At 43.4% G+C, this 14,788-nt stretch overlaps 1 protein-coding gene across 6 annotated transcripts in view; it reads left to right on the top strand.

The window, feature by feature from the left end:
• KCNMB2 (potassium calcium-activated channel subfamily M regulatory beta subunit 2) overlaps positions 1-14,788 on the top strand; it is a 276,413-nt gene that overhangs the window by 210,655 nt on the left and 50,970 nt on the right. For 3 of the 6 annotated variants that reach the window (XM_087725214.1, XM_087725213.1, XM_087725217.1), the window contains exon 2: positions 12,009-12,128. In XM_087725214.1, coding sequence (XP_087581340.1) covers positions 12,073-12,128 — 56 coding nt within the window. In that variant the 5' untranslated portion in view covers positions 12,009-12,072. Of the gene's footprint in view, positions 1-8,992; positions 9,124-11,529; positions 11,611-12,008; positions 12,129-14,788 lie in introns of those variants that run through there. The other 3 variants (XM_087725212.1, XM_014075264.2, XM_087725215.1) reach the window with 2 other exon arrangements.

Raw genomic sequence — 14,788 nt, 5'->3', positions numbered from 1 at the left:
GGTGAATTCCTGTTACTTGCCCCAGCTCCTTCCCTGTTCAAAAGCATGCAAATGTGAGTAGGTAAATAGGTACCACTTCAGTGGGAAGGTAACAGCGTTCCGTATGTGCTGGATATATGATCGCGGACGTGTCTTCAGACAACGCTGGCTCCCTTGGCTAAGATATAGAGATGAGCACTGTACCTTAGAGTCAGACACGTGTTGTGGCCTCTTGGCCGCTGGCCCCTCCAGCAGCTGACTCAGAGGAGGAGGTGTGAGAGTCAGGGTCAGCATCAAGACAACCTGAGAGCTCCAAGGGGGAAGAGGAAGTGGAGCTGGCAGAGAGAGAGAAACAGAGGCAGTGCCTGGGCAGTCCATCAACCCTCAAATGGAGAGTCAACAGCTCCCAGGTCTGGAAGTGGCTGATGAGGAAGAGGAGGAACCGCTGGGTCCAGTGCCTGATGCACGGATGCACAGAAGGCAGAGGAGAGGAGAGCAGTAGAAATCTAGGGACTGGTCCTTGGGATGGAAGACCCACCGCTGCTAGCAAAGTCCCACCCTAGCTCTGGGGATAAAAGGCAGGGGGCGGAGATGAATAGGCGTGGCAGACAACAATTCATCTCCCTGCCAGTCAGCTACTGGGAGCCTGCACTTCTGAATCCTGTCTGGAAATTATCAGAATTCTTTTTGGAATCTGCAGAGCCTTCTGAGTGTTTGTGGGTGTGTCTCTGTTGCTGGAAGAAAGCGATCGCACCTTCCAGGATTTCCTTTGCAAGTGTGGGGAGACAGAGAGAGAAAGAGAGAGATTTCTGGTGTGTTGGTCTAGTTCAGAGGAATAGGGAGTAAGTGTTACTTCCCACAGGACTTAGAGACTTCGTAGCCTGCTGTGAGAGAGTGGCTGCTTGTGCTTCTAATAAAGGGAACATTTTGCTAACTATGAAGGGCTTATCGTGCTTGGAAGCTGGGTCAGAACAACATGTCTGCACAGGGGAAAACTTTACCTTTTATAGCAATAGCCCTTAGACTTATATACCGCTTCACAGTGCTTTACAGCGCTCTCTAAGCTGTTTACAGAGTCAGCATATTGTCCCCAACTATCTGGGCCCTCATTTTACCCACCTGAGAAGGATGGAAGGCTGAGTCAACCTTGAGCTGGTGAGGATTGAATTTCTGGCAGTCAGCAGAATTAGCCTGCAATATTGCATTCTAACCACTGCACCACCATGGCTCTTAATTATAATTTTACCCATCCCCTAATTGTAAGAGATTGAGGGGAAGCTGGAAAAGGAATGGAAATATGTAAACAGTCAAGAAATAGTAAGCAACTCTGTTGGTAGCCTGATCTTATAAATAGCATCCTAGCCCAGGTGCCAAGAAACCTAGGAAGGAGCATTTCAAAGCCTTCACCTCAACAATCATGCAATAAACAAAGGTGGGAAACTCCTCCCAGGATGCTATATTTGGCTCCAGACTAGCATAAAATAAACCTTGGTGAAATCTATCTAGCGTACTTTTTGGAGTATAAGACGCATCTTTTTCCCTCAAAAAAGAAGGTGAAAATCTGGGTGCATCTTATACACTGAATATAGCATTTTTGACCTCCTGAAACTCCTCCCCCTTTGCAAAAATGGCCATGCATAGCATTTAGGAGGCTTTCAGAATGCTCCTGGGGGTTTTGGGAGGGCAGAAATGAGTGAAAAATGGGTCGTTTTTTGTTCATTCCTCCCCCCACCCAGTTCCCAGGAGCACTCTACAAGCCTCCTAAAAGCTATGCATGTCCCTTTTTTGACAAAAAACGGGCTTATTTTCATGAAAAATGGGCTGTTTGGGGGAGGTCTGCAGAGTGCAAAAACTTTTTTAAAAAATTTGCCTCTTCAAAATCTTGGCGCGTCTTATACTCCAGTGCGTCTTATACTCCAAAATATACAGTAGTTTTTTCTTTCCTTGTTCTCACCTAGCTAGAAGTGACTTGACAACAGTATTGTTCAAAGATTACAGATCCATAATTTAGTTCATCATATGTGGGGAGTCCCTGAAACTATGAAAGCTTCCAATGGCCACATACAGAACTTATGATAGTGTTCCTGGTGAGTTTCTCTGTAGAATGTGACCCTGGATTTCAAAGGAACACGGAAGACAAAGTCTCAGGTATCCAAAGTTTAGTCAGGCCTACAGTGGTGTCATTAGCGCTACAATTTTACGCAAGATTAGGTGTGTAATTGCAGGTTAAATGGGAAAGGGTTGCCATGCCTCAGTACTGCTAATGAAGCAGGCAAGGTTAATGATAGCACAGATGGGAAGCTCAAAGGCACTAGTAGTAGGAGCAGTTGGGAAGTCTTCTCACCTCCTTGTATCGTAGTATTATTCTGCAGCATACACATACCACATATACACCCAGAATTGTAGAGTTGGAAAGGTTATTGTGTACAACTCACTGCTTATTGTAAGAATCCAAAGCAAGAATAGAATAGAATAGGATAGGATAGGATAGGATAGAATAGAATAGAATAGAATAGAATAGAATAGAATAGAATAGAATAGAATAGAATAGAATAGAATAGAATAGAATAGAATAGAATAGAATAGAATAGAATTTGGAAGGAATCTTGGAGATTGTCTAGTCCAACCCCCTGCTCAGGCAGAAAAAAATATACCATTTGAAACAAATGGTTGTCCAACATCTTCTTAAAAACTTCCAGTGTTGGAGAAATGACAACTTCTTGGGGCAAGTTGTTGTTGAATTGTGTGTCAGGAAATTTCTTCTTAGTTCTAGGTTGCTTCTCTCCTTGATTAGTTTCCACCCATTGCTCCTTGTTCTGCCCTCAGGTGCCTTGGAAAATAGCTTGGCTCCCTCTTCTTTGTGGCAACCCCTAGAGATATTGGAATACTGCTATCATGTCTCCCCTAGTCCTTCTTTTCCTTAAGCCTGACATATCCAGTTCCTGCAAATGTTTTAGCCTCCAGTGCCCTAATCATCTTTGTTGCTCTTCTCTGCATTTTCTCTAGAGTCTCAACATCTTTTTAACATTATTAAGACATTTTATTAAGATTTATAGGCCGCCCTTTTCCCTGAGGGGACTCAGGGCGAAACATCATGGTGAAGTTTCATTTGAAGTTTTATTTCTCCAAACATTCGGCTGAACTCCAGCCTTCTTTTAAGTTAAATCCATTTAGTGTCCTTTACCCTGGTTTAGTAGAAAACAGTTCTTCTGTGTGACATCTTTTCAGATGCTTGTAGAGAGTGCGAAGTTTGGTCCTGGCTTCCCAAAACTAAATTTTTCTCCTTCTTTCTTTGTAGGGTATATTTTCTAGTCCCATATTCATCCGCATCACTTGTCTCTGATCCCATTTTCGTTTCCCTGAATTTTTCTCAACGTAATTGCACAGAAAGTTCTCCCAGCCACTTGAATTTAGAGAAGCAGACAAAAGCAGTTTCCACCCCACCTGGGCATGCTTTTCCCCTTGGAAAAAGTCAGATTAAATAAAAGCCTGCGATTTGAAGAAATAGATTTCTGTCAAGCAGCACCCTGTATAACTCTCTGCCTTGCACCATCTTCAAAGGATTCTTTCATAATGGCACAGAACTGAAGAGCTTTTTCTAATGTGTTCTGTAAGTCTTTTGAAGGAGCGAGTCTAAATCACTGTTGGCTGCTAGCTATTAGCCATATCCTAGTTGTTTGGATAGAAGCTAGGGAGAAACTGGCCCCTTATTCAGAACTTTAAAATGAACACATTTGTGCGGATAATGGATTCCAGTAGGTTTCAGGCCAACTTGTAGCACAGAGACATTACTGAATGGCAATAGCAGTAGCATTTAGGCTTAGATGCTCCTTCATAGTACTTTACAGGATTCTCTAAGCAGTTTACAGAGTCTGAATGTCTGAATGTCGACTTCGGAAGAATGGAAGGCTGAGTCCACCTTGAGCACCTCGGGATCGAACTCCTGGCAGTGGGCAGAGTCGGTCTGCAATATTGCATTCTAACCACTACATTACATGGTTCTTGCGCTTATGGATGACCTTGGATGGTATTGGGATATCAGTCGTGTTGGGAGTATACTCCTAGTGTTGGGTAGGCAATATCTATATATCTATATCTATATCTATATCTATATCTATATCTATATCTATCTATCTATCTATCTATCTATCTATCTATCTATATCTATATCTATATCTATATCTATATCTATATCTATATCTATATCTATATCTATATCTATATCTATATCTATATCTATATCTATATCTATATCTATATCTATATCTATATCTATATCTATATCTATTCGTTGCTTTAAATGAGTGGATGTACTTAACAGCTGTAATTAATGTTACTATAAGAAGGAGTCAAGAGAGCTCACTTTCTCTCTCTCTGCTTGTCCTATGCTTGATGACTTGATGACTGGAATGTGAACTGCGACTGTAAGCTATTGTCTGTTCTTTGAATTGTGTTTGGACTAATATCTACTATCACTGCTTGTGAAGCAATTATCAGTAGTAAAGCTACTTGTTTTTACTAGCAGTGTCTGAAACTCTATTCATGTGTTTCTACTAGCAACATTCTTTCTCTCTAGCTGTACATTCCGCTGCACTACTTTCTGTCTCCCAACGGAGATACCCTAACAAGTCGTATATTTATCCTTGATATTTCAGTGCTCTTTGTTATCCTCCCATCCAGTGGTGGGTTCCGGCTCCCATTGCAACTGGTATGCTGCAATGGGGCTGGGGGTCCATCAAGTGCACACGCAGTGTGCGCATGCATACTCACCACCTGCGATGCTCCAGCTGCTCTGCAGAGCGTTACACAGGTCCCCCCCCCGTGTGCATGCGCGAATGCCCCAGTCAGCTCAAATAGAAGTAAGGAGAGTGGGCAGGCGAATTGGTCCTCTGGAGCACCATACCAGAACGGTACCTGGTGCTCCCAGCAGGCACCGGTATGCCCCCACTGCTCACTGCCTCCACGTATCCCACCACTGCTCCCATCCTGGTATTATTCTGGGCTGGTTTAGGAGTTTGTGAGTGGAGGGCCCATTTTTTCAGTGATCCTCCCCCATCCCCAAGAGCCAAGGTGGCGCAGTGGTTAAATGCAGCACTGCAGGCTACTGCTAGATCAGCAGGTCAGCGGTTCAAATCTCACCGGCTCAGGGTTGACTCAGCCTTCCATCCTTCCGAGGTGGGTAAAATGAGGACCCAGATTGTTGGGGGCAATATGCTGACTCTCTGTAAACCGCTTAGAGAGGCCTGAAAGGCCTATGAAGCGGTATATAAGTCTACTGCTATTGCTATTGCTATCCTCTAAGGCCAAATCCAGACAATGTTGGGGTCAAGGAAGCCTAGCCCTGGGCTTCTCTTTTGCCAGGTGCCTCAGAGCTCAATTCTTTTCTCTGTCTTCTTTAGCATTTACATCAGTGGTGTCAAACTTAAGGCCCGGGGGGTGGATTCAGTCTGCGGTGTGCTTAGATCTGGCCTGTGAGGCCACCTTGGAAACATTATGGGGATTATGTAGTCATTAAAAGATGATGATGATGATGATGATGATGATGATGATGATGATGATGATAATGATGATGGTGGTGGTGGTGGTGATGATGATGATGAATTGCCAAAATTGCCATCTTGTTCTTTATTTCTTTTTTCTCTGTCCAGAGTCCCTCTGGCACTGAATGGTGCCTAAACTGAATAAAAAGTTACAGTTATAAAATGAGTGGGCATATAAATCATTGCATTAAATTAAATTGCTGGGCATGTAGAAACAAGATTTCAAAGCAGTGCTGTTTTGCTATCTATTCTTTCTGTTCCTGCCTGCTTATCTGGAAAAGAAAAAAAAACAAAATTAGATCTTGCAAAGCTTACACTGTCAACAAAGCTGTAAACGTCCTTAACTCTAGTTTCCAAGCACTCAAGCAGGGGAAATCTAATAGGCTACAAATTTCACCATTTGGAGGCAAAAGACATTCAATAGGCATATTGACCACGTATGTGCATTTGTTTTCTTCAAATGAGAGCCAAGGTGGCGCAGTGGTTAAAATGCAGCACTGCAGGCTACTGCTAGATCAGCAGGTCAGCGGTTCAAATCTCACCGGCTCAGGGTTGACTCAGCCTTCCATCCTTCCGAGGTGGGTAAAATGAGGACCCAGATTGTTGGGGGCAATATGCTGACTCTCTGTAAACCGCTTAGAGAGGCCTGAAAGGCCTATGAAGCGGTATATAAGTCTACTGCTATTGCTATTGCTATCCTCTAAGGCCAAATCCAGACAATGTTGGGGTCAAGGAAGCCTAGCCCTGGGCTTCTCTTTTGCCAGGTGCCTCAGAGCTCAATTCTTTTCTCTGTCTTCTTTAGCATTTACATCAGTGGTGTCAAACTTAAGGCCCGGGGGGTGGATTCAGTCTGCGGTGTGCTTAGATCTGGCCTGTGAGGCCACCTTGGAAACATTATGGGGATTATGTAGTCATTAAAAGATGATGATGATGATGATGATGATGATGATGATGATGATGATGATGATGATAATGATGATGGTGGTGGTGGTGGTGATGATGATGATGATGAATTGCCAAAATTGCCATCTTGTTCTTTATTTCTTTTTTCTCTGTCCAGAGTCCCTCTGGCACTGAATGGTGCCTAAACTGAATAAAAAGTTACAGTTATAAAATGAGTGGGCATATAAATCATTGCATTAAATTAAATTTCTGGGCATGTAGAAACAAGATTTCAAAGCAGTGCTGTTTTGCTATCTATTCTTTCTGTTCCTGCCTGCTTATCTGGAAAAGAAAAAAAAACAAAATTAGATCTTGCAAAGCTTACACTGTCAACAAAGCTGTAAACGTCCTTAACTCTAGTTTCCAAGCACTCAAGCAGGGGAAATCTAATAGGCTACAAATTTCACCATTTGGAGGCAAAAGACATTCAATAGGCATATTGACCACGTATGTGCATTTGTTTTCTTCAAATGAGAGCCAAGGTGGCGCAGTGGTTAAAATGCAGCACTGCAGGCTACTGCTAGATCAGCAGGTCAGCGGTTCAAATCTCACCGGCTCAGGGTTGACTCAGCCTTCCATCCTTCCGAGGTGGGTAAAATGAGGACCCAGATTGTTGGGGGCAATATGCTGACTCTCTGTAAACCGCTTAGAGAGGCCTGAAAGGCCTATGAAGCGGTATATAAGTCTACTGCTATTGCTATTTGGAGGAGGCAGGAAAACTGTTTTATTTTAATGTTTCTACCTTCTCGGCCTTTGCTATCACTTTCTTTCCATTAAATTAAAAAGATCCTGTTGATGCAGAGCGGTACTTTGATAGAAGCTTCGGACACAGGAATACGGAGCTTTTTTAAAAACCCATATCCACATTATATTATTTATACAAATAAATATAGCAGGCTTGCCAAGCTTAATTTGGTTCTGAAGAAGCAGAAGGGAAGATCAACATGCTAGGGATCTAATGTATTTTTTTGTAAATAATTAAATTCTTAGTTCTGCAACCTAGAACTAAGGAGAAATTTCCTGACAGAACAATTAATCAGTGGAACTTGTGAATGCTCCAACACTGGAAGTTTTTAAGAAGAGATTGGATATTCATTTGTCTGAAGTGGTGTAGGGTTTTCTGCCTAAGCAGGGATTGGACTAGAAGACGTCCAAGGTCCCTTCCAGATCTGTTCTTCTATTCTATTCTATTCTATTCTATTCTATTCTATTCTATTCTATGCTATTCTACTCTACTCTACTCTACTCTCTACTCTACACTACTCTACTCTACTCTACTCTATTCTATTCTATTCTATTCTATTCTAATACAAATATATTTAGAATATTTTTTCAGAAAATATAAATTCACAAAAGGGCAAAGAATTTTTTCCAATAATTTTGTGCCATATATTGATGGAATGACTGCGTAATATTTGCATCTAGTTTTGGTCGCCATAATGTAAAAAAGATTTGGAGACTCTAGAAAGAGTGTAGAGAAGAGCAACAAAGAGGATTAGGGGACTGGAGGCTAAAACATATGAAGAACGGTTGCAGGAACTGGGTATGTCTAGTTTAATGAAAAGAAGGACTAGGGGAGACATGATAGCAGTGTTCCAATATCTCAGGGGTTGCCACAAAGAAGAGGGAGTCAAGCTATTCTCCAAAGCACCTGAGAGCAGGATACAAAGCAAGGGGGGGAACCTAATCAAGGAGAGAAGCAACTTAGAACTAAGGAGAAATTTCCTGACAGGCAGAACAATTAATTAGGGGAACAACTTGCTTCCAGAAGTTGTGAATGCTCCAACACTGCAAGTTTTTAACAAAAGATTGGACAACCATTTGTCTGAAACGGCATATGGTTTCCTGCTTTTGATCCTTTGACCTATGACCCTTTATAAATCAGAATTTGGAAACCTGTTCTGATACCAAGAAATTGACTTGGTCATCGATATCATCAAAGAATTAACACATTAAGATTGCTTTTGCATTGTAGCACACAGAATTTCAATCTTTGTGTAGACAATATGCTTGTGAAGAGCATATTAAACTCTCGCAAGATGTCATCAATTTATTTGGGGGAAGAGGAATGGATTCCATTAAGAGGTCTGATACAATCCTTAGTACTCAAAACAGAGTTGACAAGCTCTACACTATATTTAATAACATTCCTTACACTCCATATACTCATATGTTTTGATGATGTTGCAGGGATTCCCAACCAGAAGTAAGAACAGAGCCAGAACTGAGAATTGCACAACAAAATCCCTAAGTTCAACTTTGCCCTCCTTTAACTCCTTTCAATATCTCTCTCTCTCTCTCTCTCACACACACACACACACACACACACACAACACCAATCAGGTTCAAGGAAGATGTTTTCAGAACAGTGAGTTCAAGCTTAGGTTGGTGTTGTGGCCCAGCAGGAGCCATTGGAGCTGCCACCAGACTCCGACAGCGAGGGGCCCTATGAGTCGGCTCTGAAGGATGTGGAGGACCCTGGATAGGGTTCCGACGCTGAGCAGGGCGCTGAGAGGCTGGTTGGCCACCAGGAGGCACCTGACCCTTGCACCAGTGGGGAGGAGACAAGGGAGAGTGAGCCGGACGCCAGCAGTGAGTTGTTCCTGGATGCCTGGCACCGAAGAGCTAATAGGCGTCAGGAACAGTTGCGCAGTTACAGGAGGTAATTGCACCCAGCTGGTGGTCATTAGGCTCCTCTCCAGACTATAAAAGGACTGCTTGTGCACACGCCCCTCTTGCAGAAGTCAACACAGGAACGAATGTTGAAGAACATTTTTGGGAGCTTGGCAGGCTGGATTGCTGCCCAGCTTGTCTGTGCCAGTTTGCTGCCAAGCACCTGTCTGTCTGTTAATTAAATGCCGTAATTTATCTTTGGCTCGGAGAGTGTGTTGGTGTGGGATGAGGGGGGTCAGAACAGGTTGGTATGTAACTACTTTGTTCTCCGGCCAGGTGACCTTGAGGCAGCATCTCAGGGAGATACAACAGTTACTTTTGCTTTCCCCCAGCATCCCCTCTCCCCAGACTTCATGGCAGTCTGTCACAGCCTGGTAGCAAAGCACAAGCAAGGTAGACGTGGGTTGCTCCCGGTTTGGCTCAGATCAGGCAAACCGGTAGTAGCGGCGGAGGGAGGCTGCGCCCACCCGCCCGGACTCTTCTGCACATGCGCAGAAGCTTCGCACACACCCAAGTGAACTGGTAATAAAAAAAATAGAAAGACACCACTGCAACAAGCGTAACGTGACAGCTGACACCGATTCTCAGTATTCTGCTAAGAGAAAAGACATTTCTTTTTGAACTTATCTATAGCAGCAGACTTTTGAGATTTGGCCCATGGCCAGCCGCAGTTAAGCTAAAGGCATCTGTTCCTCTGGCCTGTCCTCTCCGCTCCACTCATTTAAAAAGGTTTGCATCTCAGGCATAAATTCTTGCATTCATCTCTCACTCTATCAGGCAAATGCTTAATACAGATTGCTTCATCCAACTGCATGGCAGAGCTGACCCTCCTACAACTCTCAGATATTTTTAGCTGAAAATTAAGTAGATGAACGGGTGCCAAACACTGCACTGAGCTTTAAAGGACGGCCCTTTTGGTGAGAGGTTGCCGGGAGGCAAGGAAAGGGAGAGAATGTCAACCTAAGGAATCGCGTGAAAGGAGAGAATAGAATAACAGAGTTGGGAGGGAGCTTGGAGGTCTTCTAGTCCAACCCCCTGCTTAGGCAGGAAACCCTACACCACTTCAGACAGATGATTATCCAGTCTCTTCTTAAAAACTTCCAGTGTTGGAGTTCTTGCTTCCTTGGTCTTCAGCTGATCAGCTGCATGGAGCTTGACACCTTTTAATATAACTTGCTGTTCTGAGAGCAATTGCCATAAATTTCCTGCCACTGATAAACTGCAACAGAACAGTTGATACAAAAACCATTTTGGGAAAGGTGGTTCAAATAGTGCGAAGGACAATGATTATAAGTGAGAAAAGAAGCAACATACGTTCTAGGTTTTAGTTCAAATTTTTCTTTCATTTGAATGTTGCTTTCCAAGAGGAGAATAGGGAAAAGCAGTTGCCTGAGAATGATAGGTGCCGTAGACTACCTATTTTCCAAAGCCCCTAAAGGCCAGACAAGGAATAATGGATGGAAACTGATTGAGGAGAGATTCAACTTAGAAATAAGGAGAAACTTTCTCACACTGAGAGCAATCAACCAACAGAACAGCTGGCCTTCAAAAGTTATGGGCATTTCATCACTGGAAGCTTTCAAGAAGACACTGGACTGCCATCTGTCAGAAATGGTGTAGGGTCTCCCGCTTGAGTGGGGTGAGGGGTTGGACTAGATGAACTACAAGGTCACTTCCAACTCTGTTTGTCAACCTTGAAGCTGACCTGACCGAAGACTTTTTGAAGCTTCAGTGTTTCCATACTGGAGCTGAGGGACAGGGAGAGGGGAATAGAGATAGCTAGGGTTTTGTAGCCAAAACAAAATACTTTCTCCTGGGAACCAAGGACATTCTCACAGGTGGCCAGAGGGAGAGGAGAAGTCACGTTACCAGGCAACTGGACAGCACCTTGATTGGACCATGTGAATGTCTGTTAGGGAAAGGGAGAAAACTTTTAATTAGGTGAAAACCTTGGGAACTTTCAGAGTTGGCTTTCACCAAAACTGTGCCAATATGATTACCTCCAAATAAAACTGTTCTTTGAGAAATCTACCCGCCTCGGAGTTCTGTTTGCTATGGGTGAATTACTTGGAACCCTGACATTAAACCAACTCCAAGGCAGGTAGATTCCTCAAAGAATTCTGTTATTCTGTTAAATCTAGAAGACGGTAAATTGAGGAAGGCTAAGTTGGGGGATAACAGTGAAAAGGGGAAAAAAAAAACATTTACCTAATGTCAACAAATGTCTTTGGTAGTCATGGTGTCACGGATCAAGTTGCTATGGGATCCATGTCATAATCTCACGCGCACATGTGCGTGCACACACACACTCTCACACCCAGAAACAGCTGCAGCAACACCAATCAGAAAGGAAGCTGGACTTTCACCTCCATTTTCATTTAACTGCCAGTTTGGTTAGAGATGAGTCCGTAACAGCTTCAAGCCATCATCATTGTTGGATATCTCATGGATGCTTAAAGGAAATGACCAAAGAAAGGTTCATATCAAAGACCATCTTCTGGGAGAGAGGAGGCATGCAAAGATGACTAGAGATAGACAGGAAACTTAGTCAAGGATGTGTGAACTTGCTTTGGAAAAAAACCCCACACATTTTAAGAGGCAGCACCAGGGAGATTTTCTCAGCTCTGAGAGAAAGGGAGAGGGAAACAGGAGGAAAAAGAAATTAAGAAAGACGAGCAGGAAATAATTTAATGTCAACCAAACCTCCTGGAAGGGAAGAGAAAGGTCATTGTCTTGTTTTGCATATCACCTGGAATCATCTCTATGGAGCAGAGCCTGCAAGGCAATCAAATTTGGCACTTGGATCTGTTAAGAGGTGATGAGGCCCAGCAGGTTTTCAGCAGGCAGTAATGAAGATTCTCCATTATCTCCTAGGCCCTGCCATCTTTCCTCCAGGACCTCAACGGTAAGGAGAGGCAGTGGAGACCAATCCTCTAAGATGTTCATTTGGACCAGTGGCCGGAGCACCACGTCGTACAGGCACGATGAGAGAAGGTACGTGGCGTCCACACTGCGTTAGGCAAGCGCTGGGCTCCTTGTGCGACACTTTTGACATGCTAGCTACTTTTTAACCCAAGATTGTGAAAGTGCCATCACAAAATAACTGGTAATTTATAATAATGGCATTACTGGTAACCAGGACTGAAAGGAGAGAGAGTTCTGTCCTGTTGCTTTCCCTTTCCCCAATCACTCCATGTGCCATCCTGAATGGATGAGAATTTCTATAGTAATTACAGAGAGTCCTCCGTTTATGATTGCAATCAAGCCCAACATTTCTGTTGCTAAGTGAGACATCAGTTAAGTTTTGTCCCATTTTATGGCTTTTCTTGCCAGAGTTCTTAAGTGAATCTCTGCAGTTGTTAAGTTAGTCAGAAGGGTTGCTAAATGAATCTGGTTTCCCTGTTGACTTTGCTTATCAGAAGATGATCACATGGACACCACAATCACTGTAAATGCGAACCAGACGCCAAGTGTCCGAATTTTGATCATGTGACCCAGGGGTGGTATTGACTTTCCTTCCCTACTGGTTCACAAATGTGAGCTCTCGCACGCCATCTCTTCGCATGCGCACAGCCATCCGCTTTTGAAAAAAAGCACCAAAATGGGATGTCGGAGAGCTGGGGCAAGTGGGTGGGGCCAGCCACGATTTCCGCTACCAGTTCGAGCGAACCGGTCTGAACTGGTAGCATACCACCTCTGATGTGACCATAGGGAGACTGCAATGTTTGCAAGTGTCAAAGAAATGGCCATGTCCCCCTTTCCAATGCCATTGTAACCGCAATTGGTTGTTAAATGAACTGTTGTAAGCCGAGGTCTACCTGTATCGGAGGGGAAAGAATGGAGAATAATTCTGAGAGACATGGAAAGCCAATTACTCTCCCAAACCGTGCTTCCATATCCAAAAGTTCCACATTGGGAAGTATGCACTTCTCTTATCATTATGTTATTTAATATTATATGAAATAGGAGACCCAAACTCCATTCGTCTCCTATGATAGCTGGAATTTCTGGGAGTCATAATTCACCGTGTCTTCAGATCATCAGGTGGGGAAAAATTATTCTAATTTTTCTCTGCTCACTCCCAGCTCCTCCATCAATCACAGACAGCCCTCAGGTTAAGAACAAGATCTGTCCCTAAATATGCCTTTAAGCCAAATTTTATGTAAGTCGGAACTCGTGAACGGACTGCCTATTACTAAAAAGAGCAGATGGCATTCTCCGCCTTTCAGCAGCTCAATGTTTTCTCGAACCACTGAAAACAAGCTATATCATGCAGGCAGTCCCCAACTTACAACAGTTCATTTAATGACTGTTCAAAGTTACAACAGCACTGAAAAAAATGACTTAGGATTCTTTTTCACACTTATAACCATTGCAGCATCCCCATGGTCATGTAGATGTCAGGTCCCAAGTAACACCCCCAATGAAAGAAGACTCCGAGGCATGAGATTCCTCAAAGTTCCAATTTATTAGAGATGTCATATTGGCACATCTGGGAAAACCCAAATCTGAAAGTTTCCAGGTTTTCCCCACCCAAACGAAAGTCCCTGCCCAGCACCCACAGGTCCGTCACATGGTCCAATCAGGCACTGTCCCAACTGGAGATGCCTCCCAGTCACACCCTTCCAGATGTCCTTGACTCTCTGAGAAAGGAATGTTATTTAGACTACATATCTCCCCTATAATCCCCCCTCCCATTTTCCCACAGCATTGAATGTGGCAGGCCAGAAGGCCCAATGCAAAAGACGGCTTCCAGGCCTGACAGTAGTCGAAATTCAGGTGCTTTGCAAGTGACTCGTAGTTTCAACGGTTGCAGTGTCCCGTGGTCATGTGAATGTGATCCTCTTTTGTGACCTTCTGTCAAGCAAAGTCAAGGGGGAAGTCAGATTCACTTAACTATCATGTTCCTAACTTAAGCACTACACTGATTCACTTAACATCTGTGGCAAAAAACAGTTGTAAGAAGGGGCAAAACCGACTGAACAAATGTCTCACTTAGTATAGAACCTTTGGGCTCATCTGTACCCTCTTTTCTCCAAAAATAAGACCTTCCTGAATAATAAGGCCAATTGGGCTTTTGAGCGCATGTGTTAAAATAATCCCTCTCCCAAAATAAGTCCTCTCTGAAAATATTGCAACACAGCAGCAGCCATGAGGTAACCACGCTCGCTGCCTCCTGCACCTCAAAAATAATAAGACCTGCCCGAAAATAAGGCCAAGCGTTTATTTCAGGGGTCAAAAGAAAATAAAACCGTGTCTTATTTTTGGGGAAACACGGTAGTCATAAATCAGGGCTACCTGTATTTAAAATGTGTAGCTTCAGAGGTTCGTAAAAACAAGACACGCTTCAGTGGTCCATCAGTTTGAGGAAGAAGAACACCATCCGCCATCTTTAGTAGTAGGCAGCCCATTTGTCATTTCGAGTTGTCTGTAAGTTAGACATTCTTAATTTCAAGGGCTGACTGTAATTCAAACTTCCCTATGGAATGTGGAGGCAAAGCCAAAATATGCTTTTGTTGGGCTGCATTTTAACTAGGAAATACATTCCAGGAGGGATGGGGAAATCAGGGAATGTACAACAGCCAATCACTGGATCTAAGGTACAAAGCTCCTTGTTCCAGGTATCCTGGGGCATTAAAAATAAATATTGTTGG

This window comes from Thamnophis sirtalis, unplaced genomic scaffold (genome assembly GCF_051295495.1).
Source record: "Thamnophis sirtalis isolate CommonGarterSnake01/CBP01778 unplaced genomic scaffold, rThaSir2_p1.2 scaffold_11, whole genome shotgun sequence".
NCBI classification, from domain to species: Eukaryota; Metazoa; Chordata; class Lepidosauria; order Squamata; family Natricidae; genus Thamnophis; species Thamnophis sirtalis.
This window is presented reverse-complemented; position numbering and strand designations above follow the sequence as displayed.